The sequence below is a fragment of the Haliaeetus albicilla genome, chromosome W (genome assembly GCF_947461875.1).
Source record: "Haliaeetus albicilla chromosome W, bHalAlb1.1, whole genome shotgun sequence".
Lineage (NCBI taxonomy): Eukaryota > Metazoa > Chordata > Aves > Accipitriformes > Accipitridae > Haliaeetus > Haliaeetus albicilla.
In genome coordinates this window covers 16,187,500-16,208,088 of record NC_091515.1, presented here as the reverse complement: position 1 = coordinate 16,208,088, position 20,589 = coordinate 16,187,500, and the positions used below count along the sequence as shown (strand labels likewise).

The following is a 20,589-nucleotide window of genomic DNA, read 5'->3' as shown; positions in this document are numbered from 1 at the left end:
CAATTAAGCAAGCCAAGCGGTTAAAGCCCCTGTGGTATGGAGGGTGATGGCTGAAATATAAATATGGGGAGGCCTGGCAGATTGACTATATCACACTCCCACGAACCCGCCAAGGCAAGTGCCATGTGCTTACAATGGTGGAAGCAACCACTGGATGGCTGGAAACATATCCTGTGTCCCACGCCACTGCCCAGAACTCTATCCTGGGCCTTGAAGAGAAAGTTTTATGGCGACACGGCACCCCAGAAAGAATCAAGTCAGACAACGGGACTCTACTTCCGAAACAACCTCATAGACACCTGGGCCAAAGAACATGGCATTGAGTGGGTATATCACATCCCTTATCACACACTGGCCTCTGGAAAAATTGAACGATACAATGGACTGCTGAAAACTACATTGAGAGCAATGGGGGGTGGGACTTTCAAACATTGGGATACACATTTAACGAAAACCACCTGGTTAGTTAATACTAGAGGATCCGCCAATCGGGCTGGCCCTGCCCAACCAAGACTTCCACATACTGTAGAAGGGGATAAAGTCCCTGTAGTGCGCATGAGGAGTATGTTAGGAAAGACAGTCTGGGTTAGTCCTGCCTCAAGCAGAGGCAAACCCATTCAAGGGGTTGTTTTTGCTCAGGGACCTGGGTACACCTGGTGGGTGATGCAGAAGGATGGGGAAGTTTGATGTGTACCTCAGGGAGATTTGATTTTGGGAGAGAATAGCCAGTGAATTGGGCTGTATGATATTTAACTGCTAAATAACCTGCCAATGCATGTCATTGTATCTATAGTGTCTATATGCCATATCAAGGGTATTACTGTAAGAATTACCCAAATGACTGCAGGATGGACTTTGAAACTGAGCCAAGTACAACAGCAATAGAACTTGAACTGGCACCCAGCAATTTCCTCAAGATCAACATCTTCGACCTGCAGACCAAGGGCGTGGGTTGCACCAAATGTACTAGCCACAAGTTCCAGAGGCGGCATACAATAACCCAACACCTCACACCATCTCTCTTATCCTGAAGGACTGTTACAACAGATGGAGCCCCAAAGTCATGGACTAAATAAAATTGATGGACACATTAGAGGGATAGCCCATAGGCTAAGGGAATACTATTTGTGTGTGTGTGTGTGGTAGGAGGGTGTCCATATACTTATATATAAGACAAGGAAAGTGATAGTGGTTGATTGGAAAAATGTAAGATCTGGGCATGATGTAGATGGTATACAATAAGGGGTGGATAATGTCCTGGGTTCAGCTGGGATAGAGTTAATTTTTACAGGAACCTGGGAGGTGGGGGGCATAGCCGGGGCAGCTGACCTGAACTAGCCAAGGAGCTATTCCATACCATGTGACATCATGCTCAGTATATAAAAGGGGAGCGGGCTGGGAGCTCTCTCGACTTTTGGTGGGGGAAGTGGCAGAGCACTGGGTTCCAGGTGGTGAGCAGTTGCACTGTGCATCACTCTTTTTGTATACTCTTTCATTAGTACCGTTTTTGTTGTAACCTTTCTTTTTGTGTTGTCCCAGTAAACTGCCTTTATCTCAACCCTCGAGGTTCCAGTTTTTGGTTTTTTTCTTTTCTCTCCTCCGATTCTCCTCCCTATCCCACCGGAGGGGGGTGGGAGGAGTGAGCGAGCGGCTGCGTGGTCTTTTGTTACCGGCTGGGCTGAAACCACGACAGGGACAATGCATCAGAATTTGAGAAGGAGTTTCAATCATGGTGGCAATTAGTCAACTTTACCTACCATGCAGAAGGTGATAAAATTATTGCCTTTATCCTCACAATACTCAATGCTTCGGTATACACCATATACCCAATCATTGTGCTGGGATTAAACCATGATGGAACTATACTCTATCCATTGGAACATAGAGTATGGGCCCAAGAAAATGGAAACAAATGGCAAACCGTTGATGTTGATGCATGCATTGTACAGGAACAACAGGGATTCATTTCTGAAAGTAATACCATCAAGGCCCAAGACATTTGTCTTGATACTGAACAAAATGTCTGCCATTTTGAAATACATCCCAATGAAACCCCTGAAACTGTATTTATATATATACTGGAAAAGGATGTGTTTGTATGAGAACACTTTGTGATTTTATATTCGTAGATAACATTACTGTAGATACAAATAATCACTCAAATATTTGTGTTTGTAACTTTACTAAAATGATGGGATGTGACTTTGATTATTCATCTCCTGTTACCTCTTAAAAATTGTTACAGTCTGACTACATGCTAATTCATGACCTGCTGCCTACTCCTATTGGAATGAACATCACCTTGGTGAGAAAATTCCTACGACATGAAGACCTGAAGTGGCTGTTGAAGCGAGTTCAAGAAAATGGACAAAGAACTCTACTGTCCATCATGATGCAGAGAGGATATGTCAGGTGTTCAAAGAGTAAAGAAAGATGGAGAACATAAATGGTGGGACTCTCTTATTGGATGATCACCAACTGCCACAGGAATCTTCAACAGATGCTTCATCCTGTCATTATCTTATTAGTATTCACTGTATTGTGCTTAGCTCATCTGTTACCCCCATGAGATATATATATATATGATGGACATACCCAATTCCTTTTAAATATTGTGAAGCTTGAGTGACTATAGTTATGGGGTGGATTATGTGGAATAATTGCTGGAGGTGACTTATTGATATGTCCCCTCCCCCTCTTAAGGGAAGGTAAACCTCTAGGGTGGAATGCAGTGGATATGCAAGAAATCTGTTCCATAATAATTCCTTAAGCAACATAACCTGCAACCTTAGATGTTAGCAACACCAGGGGAGCTTGGTATGCTGACCCTAAGAGAAGGAACATGGAGGGTGGAGTGGAGTGGAAGCACTGTGGCCAGGCTCTGCGATATCACCGCAGGTATGGGGAACTGGAACAAGAATGGAAGGTCCCTGCATTGAGTCCACTGAAGCAAGGAGGTGAAATAATCGGGGTTCTGTCAACACTATTGTCTTACTTCTGATTTATACCATAAGTGCCCGGTTCTGGAGTAGTGACATGCTAAATTATGTTCTCTGGGTGAACTTTGCTCATTATAATCTCATTATAATACCAAAACACACCTCCATCCCAAAAGCTACCCTTGTCCAAGGTGTGACCACCCCTCACTGAGCATGCACTCTGAATTTTCTCTAGCATATACCTTTAAAAGTAAAGCAAGGAGATTTTACACCAGTCATAATAAAGGTATATATGACTAGAGTGACTCAAGCTCCACCTAAAAATAAGAAAATATAAAAGGTCTTATGAGAGGAGGAATGTTAAGGAAGATACCATCATAGACAAGTCGGGAAGACATCAGCAGACACAGCAGAATACAGAAAAAACAATTTCTAGCACACTGCAGCCATAGCTGCTAACTTGTAGTTCACTTGAGGTGCTAAAAAGAAAGAAAAAGCTAATAGTTTGAAGAAATGGAACAATTTTTTTCACAATGTTGTCCAGAATGACAACTAGTACTGGCATATCCAGTAAATCCAGCTGCCAAATGCCATGTTGTAGTGAATGTTCATATTTTTTAAGCCTTAATTCTGAATATTATCTTGAATTGATAGTAGCATAGTCACTCTTTAAGGTTCTGCTTTAACAATCTCAAATGATACCTTGAAGAATTTAATTCAAGCCACCTATATTATAGGGGAAAAAAAAAACCCCAAACAACATTTCTGGTAATGGCTGAATGCATAATATTGCACAGCTCAAGATCTACTCTGGACATACCTGATGGCTACTGTTTCATTTCTATTGTCTTTGCCCAGACTCAATTCCCAATAACCATCTCCCATGTGTTATAGGAACTGATGAAGGATGCAAAATTAGAATTTCATTCTGTTTGCTTTAATTTGAAATTAACTTAATTTTCATGTTGTTCCAAGCATATTAGTTAGCACTAAATTCTGCAAGAAGTTCCTATGGAAATACACAAGTAAACACAGCACAATAGAGTTCTTAAATCAGAAATTGCCTGCTGCATCCTAAGCCTCTGTCTCCTTCATAAAATAGGCAGATTATGTACCTTCTGCCAGCTGATTCCTTCCCAAAGGTGATGAGCTTGAGCAGACTGAAGACGGGGAGCCCTTTAAATGACATCAGAGAAAAAAGCAAGAGAAAAAGAGGAAAGAGAAGCATCTTTCATGGAAGACCCTCTGAACTTCTTAAGAAGATCTGTAACCATACTCCTTTCCAACAGGAACATTAAAAAATATCCATTTTATAATTTTTACGAAATACTTTATTTTTTAAAGAGTGTGGGCAATCAAAGTTTTTCCTAGGATGCTGTCCTCCCTGCTCATCCAGAATGCAGGAAGAACCAGTTCTGTAGACCTTGACAGGCTCACAAAACACAGATCATCTGAAAACTTTAATAATTCAAAGCTCTTAGGCTCTTTCAGCCTTGTGTGTCTCCTGAGGAAGCATCCCTGAATCTGAGACTTCAGCAATGTGGAATTCTCAAGTTTTGAATTCCTGCACAAGGAAGCCCTCCACAGCAGTGCTTTCAGCAGTCACCAGACAATGATAAAGATATTGCCAGACAAACACTTGAAGTTAGGACAACATTTTCAGGTGCAGAGGAGCAACTTAAAGTGAGTGTAAACCACTATACACAATGTACTCTCTGTTCCTGTGTAGCCTTTGGACTTTGCAAAGTTTCAAATCAAGCCAGCTGGGTTTCAACCTAGAACATAAAAAATCAGTCTTTTAGATCATGGTTTACATTCCTGCTGTTTCTGACCTAGCCGGAGACAATGCATTAGGAATATCTTGAGTATAAATAACTCTTCAACACCAAATAAGTAATTAAAAGTCTAGAGAGGTTGCATTTATAAAAAACAGGTTTAACTTCAACTCAGGGGCATTTATTTTCCTGGCATTTCTATAGAACTTAACATACTGGATTTACAGCATTTGCAAAGAAAGTACAAAGCCTTCAACCTCTCCTTTCTACCGTAAGGAACCACTGCCATAAAGCAGTGGTCCACACCTTATGTGGACTGAACCACTAAGAGGGAAGGTGGCACAAAAGCTCCTAGTGAAATGTGTATTGGGTTTGGCTGAGATGGAGTTAATTCTCCCCATAGCAGCCCTCGTAGTGCTGTGCTCTGCATTGGTAGCTAGAAAGGTGTTGATAACACACCAGTGTTTTGGCTACTACTGAGCAGTGCTCCCACAGCATCAAGGCTGTCTCTCCAACATTTCCCCCCCTCCCTCACTGGCAGCCTGGGGCTGGGCAAGATCTTGGGAGGGGACATAGCTAGGACAGCTGACCCAAAGTTACCAAAGGGATATTCCATACCATATGATGTCAGCTCAACTATAAAAGCTAAGTAAAGGAAGATGGAAACGGGGGCATTCGTTATTTTACGTTGGTCTTCCGGAGCAACCACTATGCATACTGAAGCCCTGCTTCCCAGGAAGTGGCCAGACATCGCCTGCTGATGGGAAGTAGAGAATAAAATAGTTTGTTTTCCTTTGTTTTCGCGTGTGACCTTTGCCTTTGCTTATTAAACTGTCCTTATCTCAACCCATGAGCCTTTTGTTATATTTCCTCTCCCCTGTCCAGTTGTGGAGGGGGAGTGATAGAGCAGCTTTGGTGGGCACCTGACACCCAGCCAGGGTCAACCCACCACAAATGTAATGATGAATAAGGCTAAAAAATGTAAATGCTACAGCTGGTAGCATAAAAAAGGAATGAATGCAACCGCTGTGACATTATAACTGAACTAAACCAAATATACATTCAAGTGGCATGAAGCCACTCTCAACATTCACTTATTTCCTCTTCAGATTTAATAAGGAATTTGTTAAAGGAAATCAGATTCCACTAGACCAATTACTTGAAACGTGTGGATGCTGTCTAAAGAATTCTGCTCAATGGCATGCTTTGGTTATTGCTTGTTTCTAATTTAGACCTCAGCCAGGCAGAAAAAATTATGCCCTACAAGTGGTTCCTATTTATAGGAAATAAATCTATTCCCAAAATCTGCATCTTTTAGGGTGGCATGACCACCATGCACCAAAGCACTGCAAGGTACACACTTGGCACTTGCAGCATTAGCTACATTTCTGAAGGAAAAAGCCTCCTGGAAAAGGCAGCTTCAAATTCTGAGCAGAGCTCCATAGGAGATCTGCTGAGTCAAAGCATGTTTGCTTTGCTGTTTCTGCTAGCAGCCAGATTTTCAGCGCACATCCCCTCTCACTGAATAAAAACAGAAATTGTTTGTCCTTGTGAACTTCTGAAAACCTGTATCTATAAAAGGAGAATATTGTTCAGTGCTGTGACTACTGCCACTGGCATTTTCTTCAGAGGAAACACATTCAGAGACTGACCTAGCACTGCTTCCTAGCCAGCAGTACCGGCTTATTCAGGCTGTCCTGGGAAAAGGGTCATGTACACAGGTTGCTCGCCTAACCTGCTACCAGAGGCAGAAGTAAGAGCCAAGTGAGAGAAACTAACTTCCTCCTACCTGAGTCAAATGAATACTCTTAATAATGATCCTTTCTGTCTGAGGAAGACAAATTCTATTTCCCCATTTTGTCTAGACCTATAACATTAATTTGGAATTTCAGTATTATAAATAATACACTCCAACCCTTTTCCATCATGGAAAAAGGTTATGCAGGTACTGAGTGTTTCCTTTGTCTTGATGCATGAACAACTCCAAATATTTCACAAAGAAAAATAAAGTGACAAAAAAAACTGTTAGCTACAGAATTCAAATTCAAAATACTTCTGAAATCTAGAGCAGGAAAGTATTTTTGCCTGTTACTTTCTTGCTTTCATTTCATTTTAGCACTGTCTAAAGAATTGGAAATATATACTTAAAAATACAGTCAGTTTGGAGAATACTAGCAGAATATAATGCAGAGATAAAAGTAGGTGACATTCTTCTTCAGGAGAACTAGTTAGAAGATTAGCAATGCTCCCTAAAATTAACATGCAGAAACAAATTAGTCCCTGAAAAGGATTAAAAACCTGAATTAGCTCTCAGTAGAGAAATGGAAAAGGGTAATCATTAACTTGGGACGTAGCTAGGGGTCTTGCATGAATCTTCTTGGAGAAATACTCTTCACTTATTTTATCAAAGTTTTTAAACATTTAGAATAACTGCTGATAAAGTCTATAGATGATACAAAAAAATGTCCAAATGGTACAAAATTATTAAGGACCTGTCAATTATGTAGGCCAGTCTGAACTGTCCACCAAACTAGGCTCATTTAAACAGTATCTGTTGTAGTACATGTGAAACTATACAGGGAACATAACTATTCAGACACAGGTTAGGTGAACATAACCTAGAAGGCAGCAATTCTGAAGTGACCGAGCAATTATAGGACAAGAGCACTGACGGTGTATTCTTAGCATCATCCTCTGGATGAGACTGAAGGCAATAAATCACTGGGTGTACATACAGAGGAACTATCAAAAGGTAGAAACTCAAGATTTCTCATGCCAAAAGTTTTTGAATCTCAAACAAATCTCTATTTAGGTTACAACTTTTGTTGTTGCCATTATTTGTAATCTTTACTTTTTTTTTATTTTACTTAGGGAAAGTGAGATATGAATGTTTCCTGAAGTGTCTGCAGTATGGTTGAAATTTATTGGACCTCCAAGTCATTTAGCCAAGCTCTTAGGCAAAACACTTTCTCAGTCTCACAGTGGTGGACAAATGCTTAGCTACTATACTGTTGCATATATTGGTGCTAAGAGGTTTAGGTAAAATTACAGATACTGATTTTTTCTTAATGTAAAATGTTAATAGTCAAAATAGATATAGCATTTCTCACAGCTGAATAGATTCATGCTGACCTAGGCATGGCATCTGGAAATACAACTATCCATCTGTTGTTATAAAGGAGAAATGTCGGCCAGACTTCAGACTGAAAAAAATGCCTTTCAGTATGAATACAACAGCTTTGAACAAACTGCTTTTAAAGAATCATCCCAACACACATTTTAAACCAAACTCCTTTATCCAAATCTAAAAGGCACCTATAGATCCATTGTCCTGACTGCAGTGCAGTTTCTAGATCAAGCCTTGAAACTGATGGGATGGGATCTGAGCATGGATTTGGCCAATTGTGCACATATATGAAATGGCACCACTGTCTTCACAGGCACGTTTATCACAGGGAAAAGCATTTTAAGCCCCAGAGAGGCTTAAAAGCTCCCACTCCCTCCCCCCATATCTTTCACAAATGCACAGACACATACGCACAGTCATGCTTGCTCTTCTGCAACATTGGTAATTCAGAGTTTTCTTTAACTTCTCTCACATTCAGAAGCAAGCTGTAATTTTGTAATTACTATCAAAATTGGAGCATGGGCTAATCAAAACCAACTATCAGCTGTGAGATGGGAGGAATAAAACAGAGGAAGAACAGCAGGGCAGCAACTGGGCTCATGAAATTAAAAATAAAAGCACATCTATGTCTCATCCTGACAAGTGAGGCACTCTGCCTCTCTGTCATCCCTTTCATCATGCAGATGACTGCTCAGTAGCTCTTAGCACATAATCATGCAATCTCTCCTGTCCACCAAATTTTTATAGTAGCTGCCAATTGTTTGTACAGCTTCTAGATATATTGATAGAAAAATCATATTTCACAAACCTATTTAAGAACTCCATAGCTTTTAAATATTTTCTTGTTTCATTTTACAGGGATTTATTTATTTTTAAATTAGTATGAAGCCTAGTTATTTTTCACTAGGAGAGAAAGAGTGCCAACCACACCAGATATAAGAGGCTGGAAAACAAACAGGTGAGAAAATTAATAATAAGTACCCATATTTACACTTGCTATACAGAAACCTTTGTATCAGAGGAAGCTAGATAATACATGGCATGCCATCTGGTTAGCCCGGAGATGGGGTAATGAGATTTGCAGATTACAGCTGGTCCCAGACAGGCATTATTACCCAGTTAACCCAGCACTTGAATGGAATCAGCCCATAGACAAAGGACAGCAGAGACAAAGCAAGAAAGTGCTTCAGCTAGCAGGCCTAGGAAGCAGTGATGCTGGCAGGCACAATTACAGGTTCAGCTGGGAAGTTCGGTGTACTCCTTGATTCACTGGTTTTGCTAAACTTTCACAGCAGCATCTACAAATAAGACTTTCAGCTACCTCCTGTTAGGTAGGAGATTCCGTCTCATGCTGTTGAACAGAGCAGTACTCACAACTGTGTAACAGCAAGCCCTCAGCATGATGCCTCCAGCTTGTACAAAATGGGCAGAACATCCCTTTGGCATAACAAGTCACAGTGAGCAAATGTGTCTTCCCCTTTGAGTATCAAGCAGAGACTCCTCTCAGATAAATTCAGTTGTCCAAAAGCTAGTTGTCTGGTCTATGCTAGTCATGTAAGCTTATTGATTCTCTAGTAAATGGAAAGAGACACTTGTAAGAGCAATTCAGTGTAGAGTCGTACAGATAACTGATGGGGAGAAGAAGGTGGGACACACTCTGGAGTTGTCCCTTTCCACTGGAGGAGTGTGAATGACTACATCCCTAGTGCTTACACAGGAAATGTTATGCAACCCAAGCTCCCATTTCTTGTAGAGCAGAATCAAGCTAAGGCTCTCAGTTCTTATTTTCAGAGTGCTGAATGACCAGGCTCAGCGTATACAGACCAAGAAAAACTCCAAGTGTAGAGGGGGAAGCTGCTCCATGGGTTCAGTGGCACTTTCTATCACAATAATAATTAGAAGAGTGTGAAAGAAAGAAAGATTTTTTTCTTGGAGAGTCTGGGGCTGGGCAACGATTCCCATTAGAAACAAGCATCACAACATCACTGCCTTTTACGTCAAGTGTGAAACATGTTTCTGACCTTGCCTGTCCTGAAAAAAGTACACAGTAGTGTACATTTAAAATAACAAAAAAGCCAAAGAAACATACTGAACAAATCACACAAACTCTGAACAAAATCCTCTCTCAAACACAATTCTCCCATGCAAGAGAGCACATGGACCACACATGACAAATGCTATTCATATAATTCAGAGCGCTGCTAGAAGGCTCTCAGATATTAAAATAAATCATAAAGGAAGAGACCACTGAGATTAATTCTAGCTTTCCTTTTGGGTCAGCTTTACTTGAAAAAGCCTTCAATTGTTTGGATCCTGACTGACCCATGTCTGATTAAAATGACACACTTCTATGGAGACATTTTGACATTCACAAAATACATGGTAATATGAGTACCAGCCATATTAGGTTCTACTATTCTGATGAAGTTTGCTCATCATTTTTACACTTGAGGCACAAGACTGACACCATAATGTCTAACCAGCTACAGTTAAAAGCAACATGATGAAAAAATAAATCAAAAGACAACCCCCACATATGGTATTCCTTGTTTTTCCATGAACTATGGAAACACTTTCTGGTATCTCAGCAGTTACTCTCCATGCTAGCATGTTGCTGGTTTTAGTGGTATAAATAACCCACATTAACTGAAATCACAGAAAAACATAATGGTTACAATGAATTATATGCAACACATTTTAAAGTAATCATTGTCTTTCCACAAGAAAACCCCTATGTTTGGGTATAGGAATGCTTGGGTACAGCAAGTGAGTGATATCAAATATTCTCTGTGATATTTAATATGAATTCTAAGTTACTTACCAATCCTGCACAGCATTGAAGGATTCTTCATTCGTGATGTCATACATTAAAATGAAGCCCATTGCACCCCGGTAGTAAGCCGTGGTAATTGTTCTGTATCTCTCCTGACCTGCTGTGTCCTGAAACAATAAGAAACAAAATTTTTACATGTTGCAAATAAAATTACAATTTCTTTTTCTTTTAAAAGAGGAAGAAAACTCTGACAACAGTCATTGTACAACTCTGCAATCCTACTCATAAAACTAATCAAGGGGGAGAAAATTGAGAATAACAGGAAAAAGAAGAATTCTGCACTGGATCATAATAGGAAGGACACATCCATTCTGTCATGAGGTGAGAGCAGAGAGAAGCAGAAAGGCATGGCCTTGTGTCAGGTCATATAACAGGAGTCATTCACTGATTCTTGTCATGCAACAACCTGACAGCTGGGTGAGAACCTTGTCTCCTTCTCCTGCCTTGGAGTTTGCTAGCAGTCCCTTACCTCAAACCAGTTTTCTCCCTCATTCTCTGTATCTCATCCTCCTGCCTTTAAAGTGAGAAATGTAAGTCTTCCTTTCTCCTGCTCCTCGCTTTACTTATTTCCATTAAAAAATCTTCAGGGCAGGAACTACCTGTTACTGCATTTATATGCAATGTCTTGAATAACCACCCATGTCTGTACTAAGATTGTGAGACACCAGCAATAACTAAAATACAAGAAATGCATAAGTATTTTCTGTTCCAGCACAAGAGCAATCCTGTAACTATCTAACAGATCATCTGTGTATATTCAATTTTAACAGACTTTGAAACTTAACTTCATTATTTCGGATTTTTTGAGTGGATAAGAAATATTTTACTTTACAATATGGACAAATTTATTTAATTTGTCTTCCTACAGAGAGAGAAAAATAACCAGTAATAGATAATGTTTTATTTGGATTGTTTTCTGAAATGGTTCCTGGGCTAGTAGTACTGCCTTGTGAATAAGAGAAAAATAGATTAAGTGGGCCACCTTCTTTACACATATATCATTGTGCTGGTTTTGGCTGGGATAGAGTTAATTTTCTTCATAGTAGTTACTATGGGGCTATGTTTTGGATTTGTGCTGAAAACAGTGTTGATAATACAGGGATGTTTTTGTTACTGCTTATCAGTGCTTACACAGAGTCAAGGCCTTTTCTGCTTCTCACACCACTCCACCAGCGAGGAGGCTGGGGGTGCACAACAAGTTGGGAGGGGACACAGCTGGGACAGCTGACCCCAACTGACCAAAGGGATATTCCAGACCATATGATGTCATGCTCAGCATATAAAGTTGGGGGAATGTCCTGGTTTCAGCTGGCATAGAGTTAATTGTCTTCCTAGTAGCTGGTACAGTGCTATGTTTTGAGTTCAGTATGAGAAAAATGTTGATAACACTGATGTTTTCAGTTTTTGCTCAGTAGTGTTTAGTCTAAGGTCAAGGATTTTTCAGCTTCTGATGCCCAGGCAGTGAGAAAGCTGGAGGGGCACAAGAAGTTGGGAGGGGACACAGCCAGGGCAGCTGACCCAAACTGGCCAAAGGGATATTCCATACCATGTGACGTCACATCTAGTATAGAAACTGGGGGGAGGGGGGGTGGGGGAATCACCACTCAGGGACTAACTGGGCGTCAATTGGCAGGTGGTGAGCAATTGCACTGTGCATCATTTGTATATTCCAATCCTTTTATTATTACTGTTGTCATTTTATTAGTGTTATCATTATCATTATTAGTTTCTTCTTTTCTGTTCTATTAAACCGTTCTTATCTCAACCCACGACTTTTACTTTTTTTTCCCCCGATTTTCACCCCCATCCCACTGGGTGCTAGGGGGAGTGAGTGAGTGGCTGCGTGGTGCTTAGTTGCCAGCTGGGGTTAAACCACGACACTCATTCTTCTCGTAAACTAATAAAGTAAAAAAAGGAGATTCTACATACATCAGAAACCACTTGCAGAATAAGAAATATAACAAAGCCAGTTACTGAAACCAAACAAGGTCTTAGGTATAATATATGGATTCAGTTCATCCTGGATTACAGCTGCTACTGCTTTGATGTAGTTGCAGTGATCCAAGCCAGAAAGCTAATGTAGAAGTTAGATCCTAATAGGTCCCACAGGAGGTTAGACCACGTCTTTGCAGGAAAGGCCAGACAGACCTAAACTTTTTCTGCTTATACTCTGAGCTGACCAAGCCTATACCAACTGTGGTCTGGAGGTTAGATAGCTGCATTAACAGAACTGCTCCCAAATTTTCTGGTGGTATTACTGAATATTAAGGTATTAAGACTCTTGTGCTAAGCCTGTGCATATTCTAATACTCAGAGGTCTGTTCTTTCTCAGTAGGTCATATTCTGTAAATAAGATGAAGTTCTTTCTCAGTAGGTCATATTCTGTAAATAAGATGAAAGTATCATTGAAATGTTGAGTAAAATCATTTATTAGCAGAAGAAATATCACCTGTCATTATTTAAAACCATTTCTTTGTATTTCTTTTATGAAATAAGGTTTACTCTCACATGTTTTTCTGGCTTAATTTATTTGATTTGATAGTAGAGAAAAGAGCTGGGAGGGACAGAAGGAAAATATGGCCTATAGCAAGCACACAATACAGCTTTTCTGTACAGAAGAGAGATGATTTTCAAACAAGTTTTGTCAGTGTCTATCTGCTTGTTTGTCAGAGACATATATGATTGGAAATATGATGGTATGACAAGCAGGAGCCCATTGCTACTGAAGCAAACCTTATTTTGCTGCAGGTGATTTCCACTGAAGCCTGTCTGCAGATAAGAGTGAACAGCCCTAGCAATAAAACAGTAAGTCAGTGAGCTTTCCTATCCAAGACACCAACTACTTTCTGTGCAGTGTTAAAGGGAGTTAAGTATGGGCTTAGGCATTCTTGATTACAGAGAAAAAAATGAGTGTAAAGGAAGACAAATCAAGATAAAAGTTCATAAATCATTTTACACAAAGGGAAATGAAACTGCAGATGAGAATCCAAATATTGACTGACTTTGGGATAGAAGATGCTCTTCTGGACCTAGACATTTGGTTTGGGTCAGTCAGGGAAGGAACCAGGTATTTGGGGTTGCTCTCAATACAGGCATCTAATATGTGGCTGTAGCTAATGCTATGTTAATGTGATGATAATAAAGATTTTTCTAAAGTGGTATTTCAGTGTATGGCATGGATGGATAGCCATGAATAAAGTGGAATTTATTAGTTTCAAATGTTGATAATCACATTCCTGTTGGTATTCTTTTCAATTCACTTACTATAAGGAAGCAACTGAAATTTTAATTGGCCTAACATACAAATTCTGCAGTAGAGTGTTTATGATCATGTAAGAAATGAACCCAAATATCAGTAATCAATGTTGTCAAAACTTTTGTTCCACACATTCATAAGCAACTCCTTTGTATTCTAACTAGAATATATTCATAAATACCCTAAAGACAGCTCCTTTTGTGTGAACTTTAAGGAACTCAAATATCATTTGTCAGGACAAATAGCACATTAGAAACATCAAATACTTTAATATTAAATATATTTTATTACAATGATTTAATTTATTTGAAACAGATAATGCAACAATGTAAGTGGCCTTTCTCTCTGCTTATTAGCTTTTATTCTTATGGAAGAACTGAGCAGAAAAGAACTAATTTCCATATTCCATCATATTTATATCTGCAAATCACTATGATTTTTATCCTCAGGTACTGGTTTGTACTTGAAGAAAACCTTTTCCAATTTAGGTATGGTTACTGGCTGCTGCTATGTTATCTTAGTCCTTTTTGCAAGACCATAGAATTGATCTGATGACCATCTTTTTAGGTTTAAATTCTGAAATATAATGTCTGTATTTTGCACTGAATGATGTTTACTTCTAAGCAAACTAAATAAAATAAGCCTGAGGAAGAATAAAATTTGACATGTTATTGACTGGCATTTTAACCAAGGCAGTTCATTTCCATCTTTGATAGGCAGAAAACAAGACACACAGATCATTTTGGGGGCCTTTTCATTCATGTAGCTAATGTCTGATAAGGACAACTGACTGTTCATTAAAGAAGTAGAGTGGAAAAGCAAAAAGCAGAAGGGAATGAATGGCAGTGAGGGAATGCTTTATGAAAAGTTCCATGCACAGAAGACAAAAAGGGGTATTTTACAAAACTTAATCAAAACAAAACAAAAAGGGTCTCAGCAGCTGCAAGGAATATTTTTAATTAATATATTCACTTTCATAAATTCTTCTATTAGCTTCCATTTAGGTGATCCTATCCTATCTTAGTGAATCTTTTTTAATAGGCACCAGATTTTAGATATTAAATCACAAAACAATGAGCTTTAGTGGACATAGTACTTTAGAAATTACCCAGCTTCTGAGCATTGCATGCAGCATGCTGGCTAATAGCCTGTGGTCCTGAGTATTTGGAAGACTATGAGATGTGCACAGTTTGGTCTTGTGTGCTCTGATGTCTCTAGCGTGTTTTGTTTGGGTTGGTTTTTTTCTTAATCCTTTCACCTATGATTGAAATTAGGTATTTGCAAACATTTTTATGCTCCAGATTCTGATATGTATGATTTCATATTACAAAGATTCATTTCTTTTTGCCAGAAATTTGATAGCCAAAAGGACCAGTAAAGATCTTGAATATGGCATGTATATCTGTAGGCAGTGAAAGAGGAATGGCAGAGGTATAGATTGAGTGCAAAATATCTATTTCTGGCTCAGGGTGAAGATAGCAATCTGGTACATATTTGGCCAACTGTCCTTTCTCATATGTGTATCAAATAGGATCTGGAGATAGATAATTCTGGATTACCTTGGCTGTTCATTTGAGTTAAAGCTGTGAATTTGACAGTACAATAAAGCTTAAAGTGAAGATACACTAGTTATTTTTACAGCAACCACATGAACCAGGTTTTTGTCATGTGCTTCTCCCTTGAAACCACCCTTTAATAACATTATGGGAAATTTCCTACAGATTCTCATTATTAACATGTAACTGCCATACCACTGAAGGCCTTAGTGTATGGGGAATGCACCAGCTGCTGACAACAATGCTCACAGAGAAACAGAGAGATATAATTTAATAGCCATCTGTGCAAGTAGAAATGCTTAGAAATAGCGAGCTAGCTGTTTCTAGAAGAACCCATATTCCACATGAAGTTAAGAGTTTATGGGGCTGGAAGTTTCAAAACACAAAAACAGAGAAACCAAGGTTCTGATAGTAATCTTGAAAATAATAACTATTTAGGCTTGCAAAGTATGATTAGCTGAGTTAATTTAGCAGAAGTAAATCCTCCTTACTGTCAAGTCCTGCTAAACTAGACTTCATCCAGAATGTGTCATACTAGCTTAGACTACACCAGTGTTTTTGAGCAATACGTTAAATCAGGCCCTTCTTGAACTCATTTGCTGAGTGTGTGCTCTCCCTCCCACCCTTGCCTAGCACTGCACCACTGACAGGAACAATACTTTATGTAGACAACTTCCAAGTGGAGTTACTCATTTTTAATGCAGACAGTTTTGAAGGTGAAAGCAAACAGCATTTGGCAGCAAGAACTTCTAATGAGCCTGTCATGAAGGAATTCAGTCTGCAAAACACAAACTGATTTTGTTGCACACTCAAGTGACTCTGTGCCTCTGCATTTCTGTCCTGTATGCTAAACATACAAATATCATTTTAGATCCCTTTCCCCACAGTACAAGTTTTACTCGTATCACAATACAGCTTGTGTTATGTGCCAAAAAAATGGCAGCAGTAGAGGAGGATTTATTGGACAGTATTTATATCTCTGCTGCACATCCACAACATTTGAAGACAGGCAAACAGAAAGATAAAGTTAGAAATGTGAATTGGGTGAATTCTCACTTTGCAGCTCAAAATTTTCTGTTAAGGTAAACAAAATTGGCACAGCAATCAAGAACTGCAGCCCCTTTATGAGTTTCATGTTTCTTTCCTGCTGTTGCTTCCCAAAGGTTATTTATATACTCCATCAAAGAGACTATATTTTTCTAATTTCTCCTATTGATACATAAAAGGACTTGAGGCAGTAAGTGAATGAAAATCTAAACCAGCTCTTTTCAGAGCAACACAAAAGACATGTCTGATCCTTCCTCGGGGATCTCTGGGATCTTAGGGAAGAAAGGATAAAAAGAAAAGCATGACAAACAAACAAACAAAAAGAAACCAGTAAGAGAGCTGTTCAGGGAGGGGCAAGGGACAACCTCTACAAGAATCCTCTGAGATCAGGGGTGGACAGGGATAAACCCACCTGAAGCATGCTGCTAGCCACCCAGGAAGAGCAGCTGTGGGTCTATAGCAGAAGCAACTGGGCAGGGCACAAAGAAAGGAAAGGGAGGAAAGGTGCTGGAGCAGGAGGAGCCGACTATTCTGGGAGCACTGTTTCTCAACAAACAGCACTTCCAACAGAAAGTGTTAGGCACATAGAAACACAGACATATGAACATTTACAACTAGGAATGGAAAACACAGTTCAAAACAGTTTCTTTAGCTAATGTATGCACAAAAGATGTAACACTGCATATTGCCAACTCAGTCTTTGCTTATGTACCTATCTCCTGTCAGCAGCTCTTTCCAGTCTTCTCATGGCTTTGGTTTCCCTGGAATTCTGTTCTTTTATATACATATGTGTGTAAGCATGTGTGCATGTGTTTGTAGAAATATATATATATTTATATTTAAAAAAAACATTTGGAGCTTGAAAAGCCAGCTACTCAGCTTGCCAATACACATCTGCTAGAGCTGTATGCTAGTCCTTAGAACTCACCCCAAAATCACAGCTGACAGTTCATTCATCGTATGGGAGGGATATGGGAGCATGGCGGGGCCAGCTGGAAATAGTTGAGGCTGGAGCAGCAGGGAGAGGCATTATCCCAAATGCAGCTAGTAAAATGGGCCTGGAAGGGCTGTCCTGGCAGGCAGAAGGTGGGGCAGAGCTTACCCTAGAGGGATAGTTTGGCTCCCAGAAAGTCCCAGTCAGAGCTGTAAAAGTACTTTACTGCCAGATTTGCTTCCTCTCACTCCATCCATGCAGCTGGTGACCGTGCCTGGAAGTTCATTTCCTTTTACATTTTCTATTTTCCTCTTTTCCTGTTCTTTCTTCTCTCTCCTTTAAGACTTGCATAAAACTTTCATTCTCTGCAGTCCAGCTACCATACCTTCCTAAAGCACAAAGCTTAGCAAAGCCATGGTATCACTGTCTCCTTTCTAGCCCAGCATAACTTGACCTCAGCGGTCATCTGTTCTGGATACGTGTTTTGAGCCCCTCTGCCATTTTAGTGCAGGCCTCTCTCCCTGTCACAAACTACAGCAATCAGAGTTATTCTGTCTTAATGCATCATAAAGGAATAAGAAAGTACAGTCTAATGGAAGCAGAAAAATGACCAGCTGTAAAATCTGTAGCAAGTATAATTATAATCAGAGCTAGATTAAAGCACTAGCTACTACAGAATCAGACATTGGGCTTATATGCAGTCAAAGAACAGTCTAAAAACAAATTGAGTATAAATAACTTTCAAAGGGCTTCACTGCCTACAGTGCAGCACTGACTACATTGGAGCAGTAGATGTTTGATGACAACAATTCTGCTTTAACTTATACACTGTGCAATTTCTTCTCTAATTTAAAATTCAGTAAAACTAAGATGCAGCTTCCTGGAAGCCACCATATTCTACTGCAGCTCTATCCCATTTCTTCCCAGTCTTCTAACTGTCACATAATAGCGGTTTTATAGTAGTAGTAGTGTTCACTAATTTGTAAACAATATAGTCACGTAGGTGCATATTTCTGTGTGTATACACAAATGTATAAATATATATATGTAATATGGCCATATGTATATAACAAAATAAAACATATATGTTCTACTATTCCTATTATGGTAGAAAGATTTTTTGTAAACTTGCCCTGTGTTATGTCTTAAACAAATCTTTTCCAAACATCTGCCATCACAAACAGCAATTTTAGAAGATGACAGAACTCACTACTTAAACCTGGAAATTATATTCAGTCCTAGAAGCACTGAAATGTGCTTTGGGTTTCAAAGTGACCTTTACTGATGAGTGGAGGCGGCAAATTAATGTGTGGAACGTATGATTTTTTTCCTCTCATTTTTTTCCTTTTTAATCTTCAGAATGATGAAAATATGATCTGTAATGACACACAATTTTGGCCAAGATGGCTGTACTACAATCCTTTGTTTTGTACTACATTTTCTTTGATGCCAAGTACCTGCAATGTCCAGTAACTGATGGAAGTTACATGTTCTCCAAATTTACAAAAATCAAACTTCTCTTTTGTGCCTATACAGGAGTTTGAGTACTTCAGGTACCCAGTCTTCAAAACTGTGAATAAGGACTGCTCCATAGGACAGCATCAGGAGTTCAAGAAGGCTGAGAATATAATTGACACTAAAGAAACAGCAATGATTAATAGGATTTGAAATCTAAAAGGAAGGAGGCCCAATTCTGTCCTTAGTTACACAAAATAATTAAACAATCAATGAACCTCAATGAAATGCAGACTGATGCAAACCAAAGTGAAGATCTAACTTCCCGAATGAAAGAATTAAAATTTTGAGTATTTTATTCCTACTGACATTGGTTTCACCATAACATTTTCCTTTCTGTATAATGCGGTGATGTATTTATGTGTTTCTATGTTTTAATTATGTTAACTTCTTAGTACTTCCTGAAGAAAAATTATGTGGGGTTTTTTAAGTGGCTATTTCAGTGTTAGACCTTTCCCAAAGCAGATATACCAGGAGGAAAAACAACTCAAGTATTTACGGAAAGATTACACAAACTGTTGACTCATCACCAGATTCTATATACTAAAAGTTCAAGTGGTTCCAGCGTGGATATTTTATAATAAAATATTACATATACTTGACAATGTAATATAGGGAAATAGTAGAGTCAATCAATAACTAATTAATACTTTTATATCACAAAGTTATGGTAAGCAAAATACACTCAATTTAGTCACTTCATATATCTAAGCATGATCTTAATCTCATGGCACAATTTAATTGAACTTGGAGCAAAATTACTAACCACAAAAATGATTCTCTCTTCTCAAATCTTTCATTAGACTTACCATATGCTTATCTAAAATAGAAAAACTGGAACATCAAAGTCAGTCACTCAGTATTTTTTCTGAACATGCTGTGAATTAACAAGTCTTTGGAAAGACTGCTGAAAATAACCTGCTATCCATTCCAATAATGTTTAGCAGAAAAGTGTATAGCAACAAATCTATTTTTTTGAGACCACAATATTTTCATTTTTTCAGAATTATAAAAATAAGTCCCTCCTTTAAAAAAAAAGTATACAAATTCAAACATAAAATTGTCAATTCTGTTTTTATATAGGATAATTTAGGCTAAATCCTACCAAAAAGGGGGATGGGGGAGGAATATACTGTCTATGGTAGGTGGTATACTTTCAACCTGTGAGGTCCAAACAAGTATCTATCTTCTCCTCCAATCATCACCCCAGAATCCATGTACTATGATTAGGGCTAGTGAAGTTTGAGCTGACTGAAGTGTGACATGAGGCATGAACAAGGGTATGGGTCATGAGGCACCAGTGACAATAGATGAAATATGGATCCTGACTCATGACCTAAGATCATTCATATTCCATGATGGTGGCTCAATAAAAACTCACTTAACTTAGGAAGTTCAGATTTGTTTAGGTTTTTTGTTTGTATTTTAATTCAGTAAATATTATAACAGGATGCTGAAGACTAAAGCAAGAAAAATCTGCAGGGTGCACTTTCTTTCTTAGTGCTCAATACAACAGTTATACTTTGTGGTTTAAACGTGATGCATTGTCCTCTCTGTCTTCTCTCTGACTCTTAAAGCTCCTTTGTGCATTACTAACCTATTTATCA

General features: G+C 38.9%; 1 protein-coding gene across 1 annotated transcript in view; it reads right to left on the bottom strand.

Moving 5' to 3' along the window:
• LOC138683500 (ras-related protein Rab-3C-like) overlaps positions 1-20,589 on the bottom strand; it is a 177,792-nt gene that overhangs the window by 126,600 nt on the left and 30,603 nt on the right. The window contains exon 2 of the mRNA XM_069775395.1: positions 10,663-10,781. Within this exon, the coding sequence (XP_069631496.1) occupies positions 10,663-10,781 (119 nt within the window). The remainder of the gene's footprint in view (positions 1-10,662; positions 10,782-20,589) is intronic.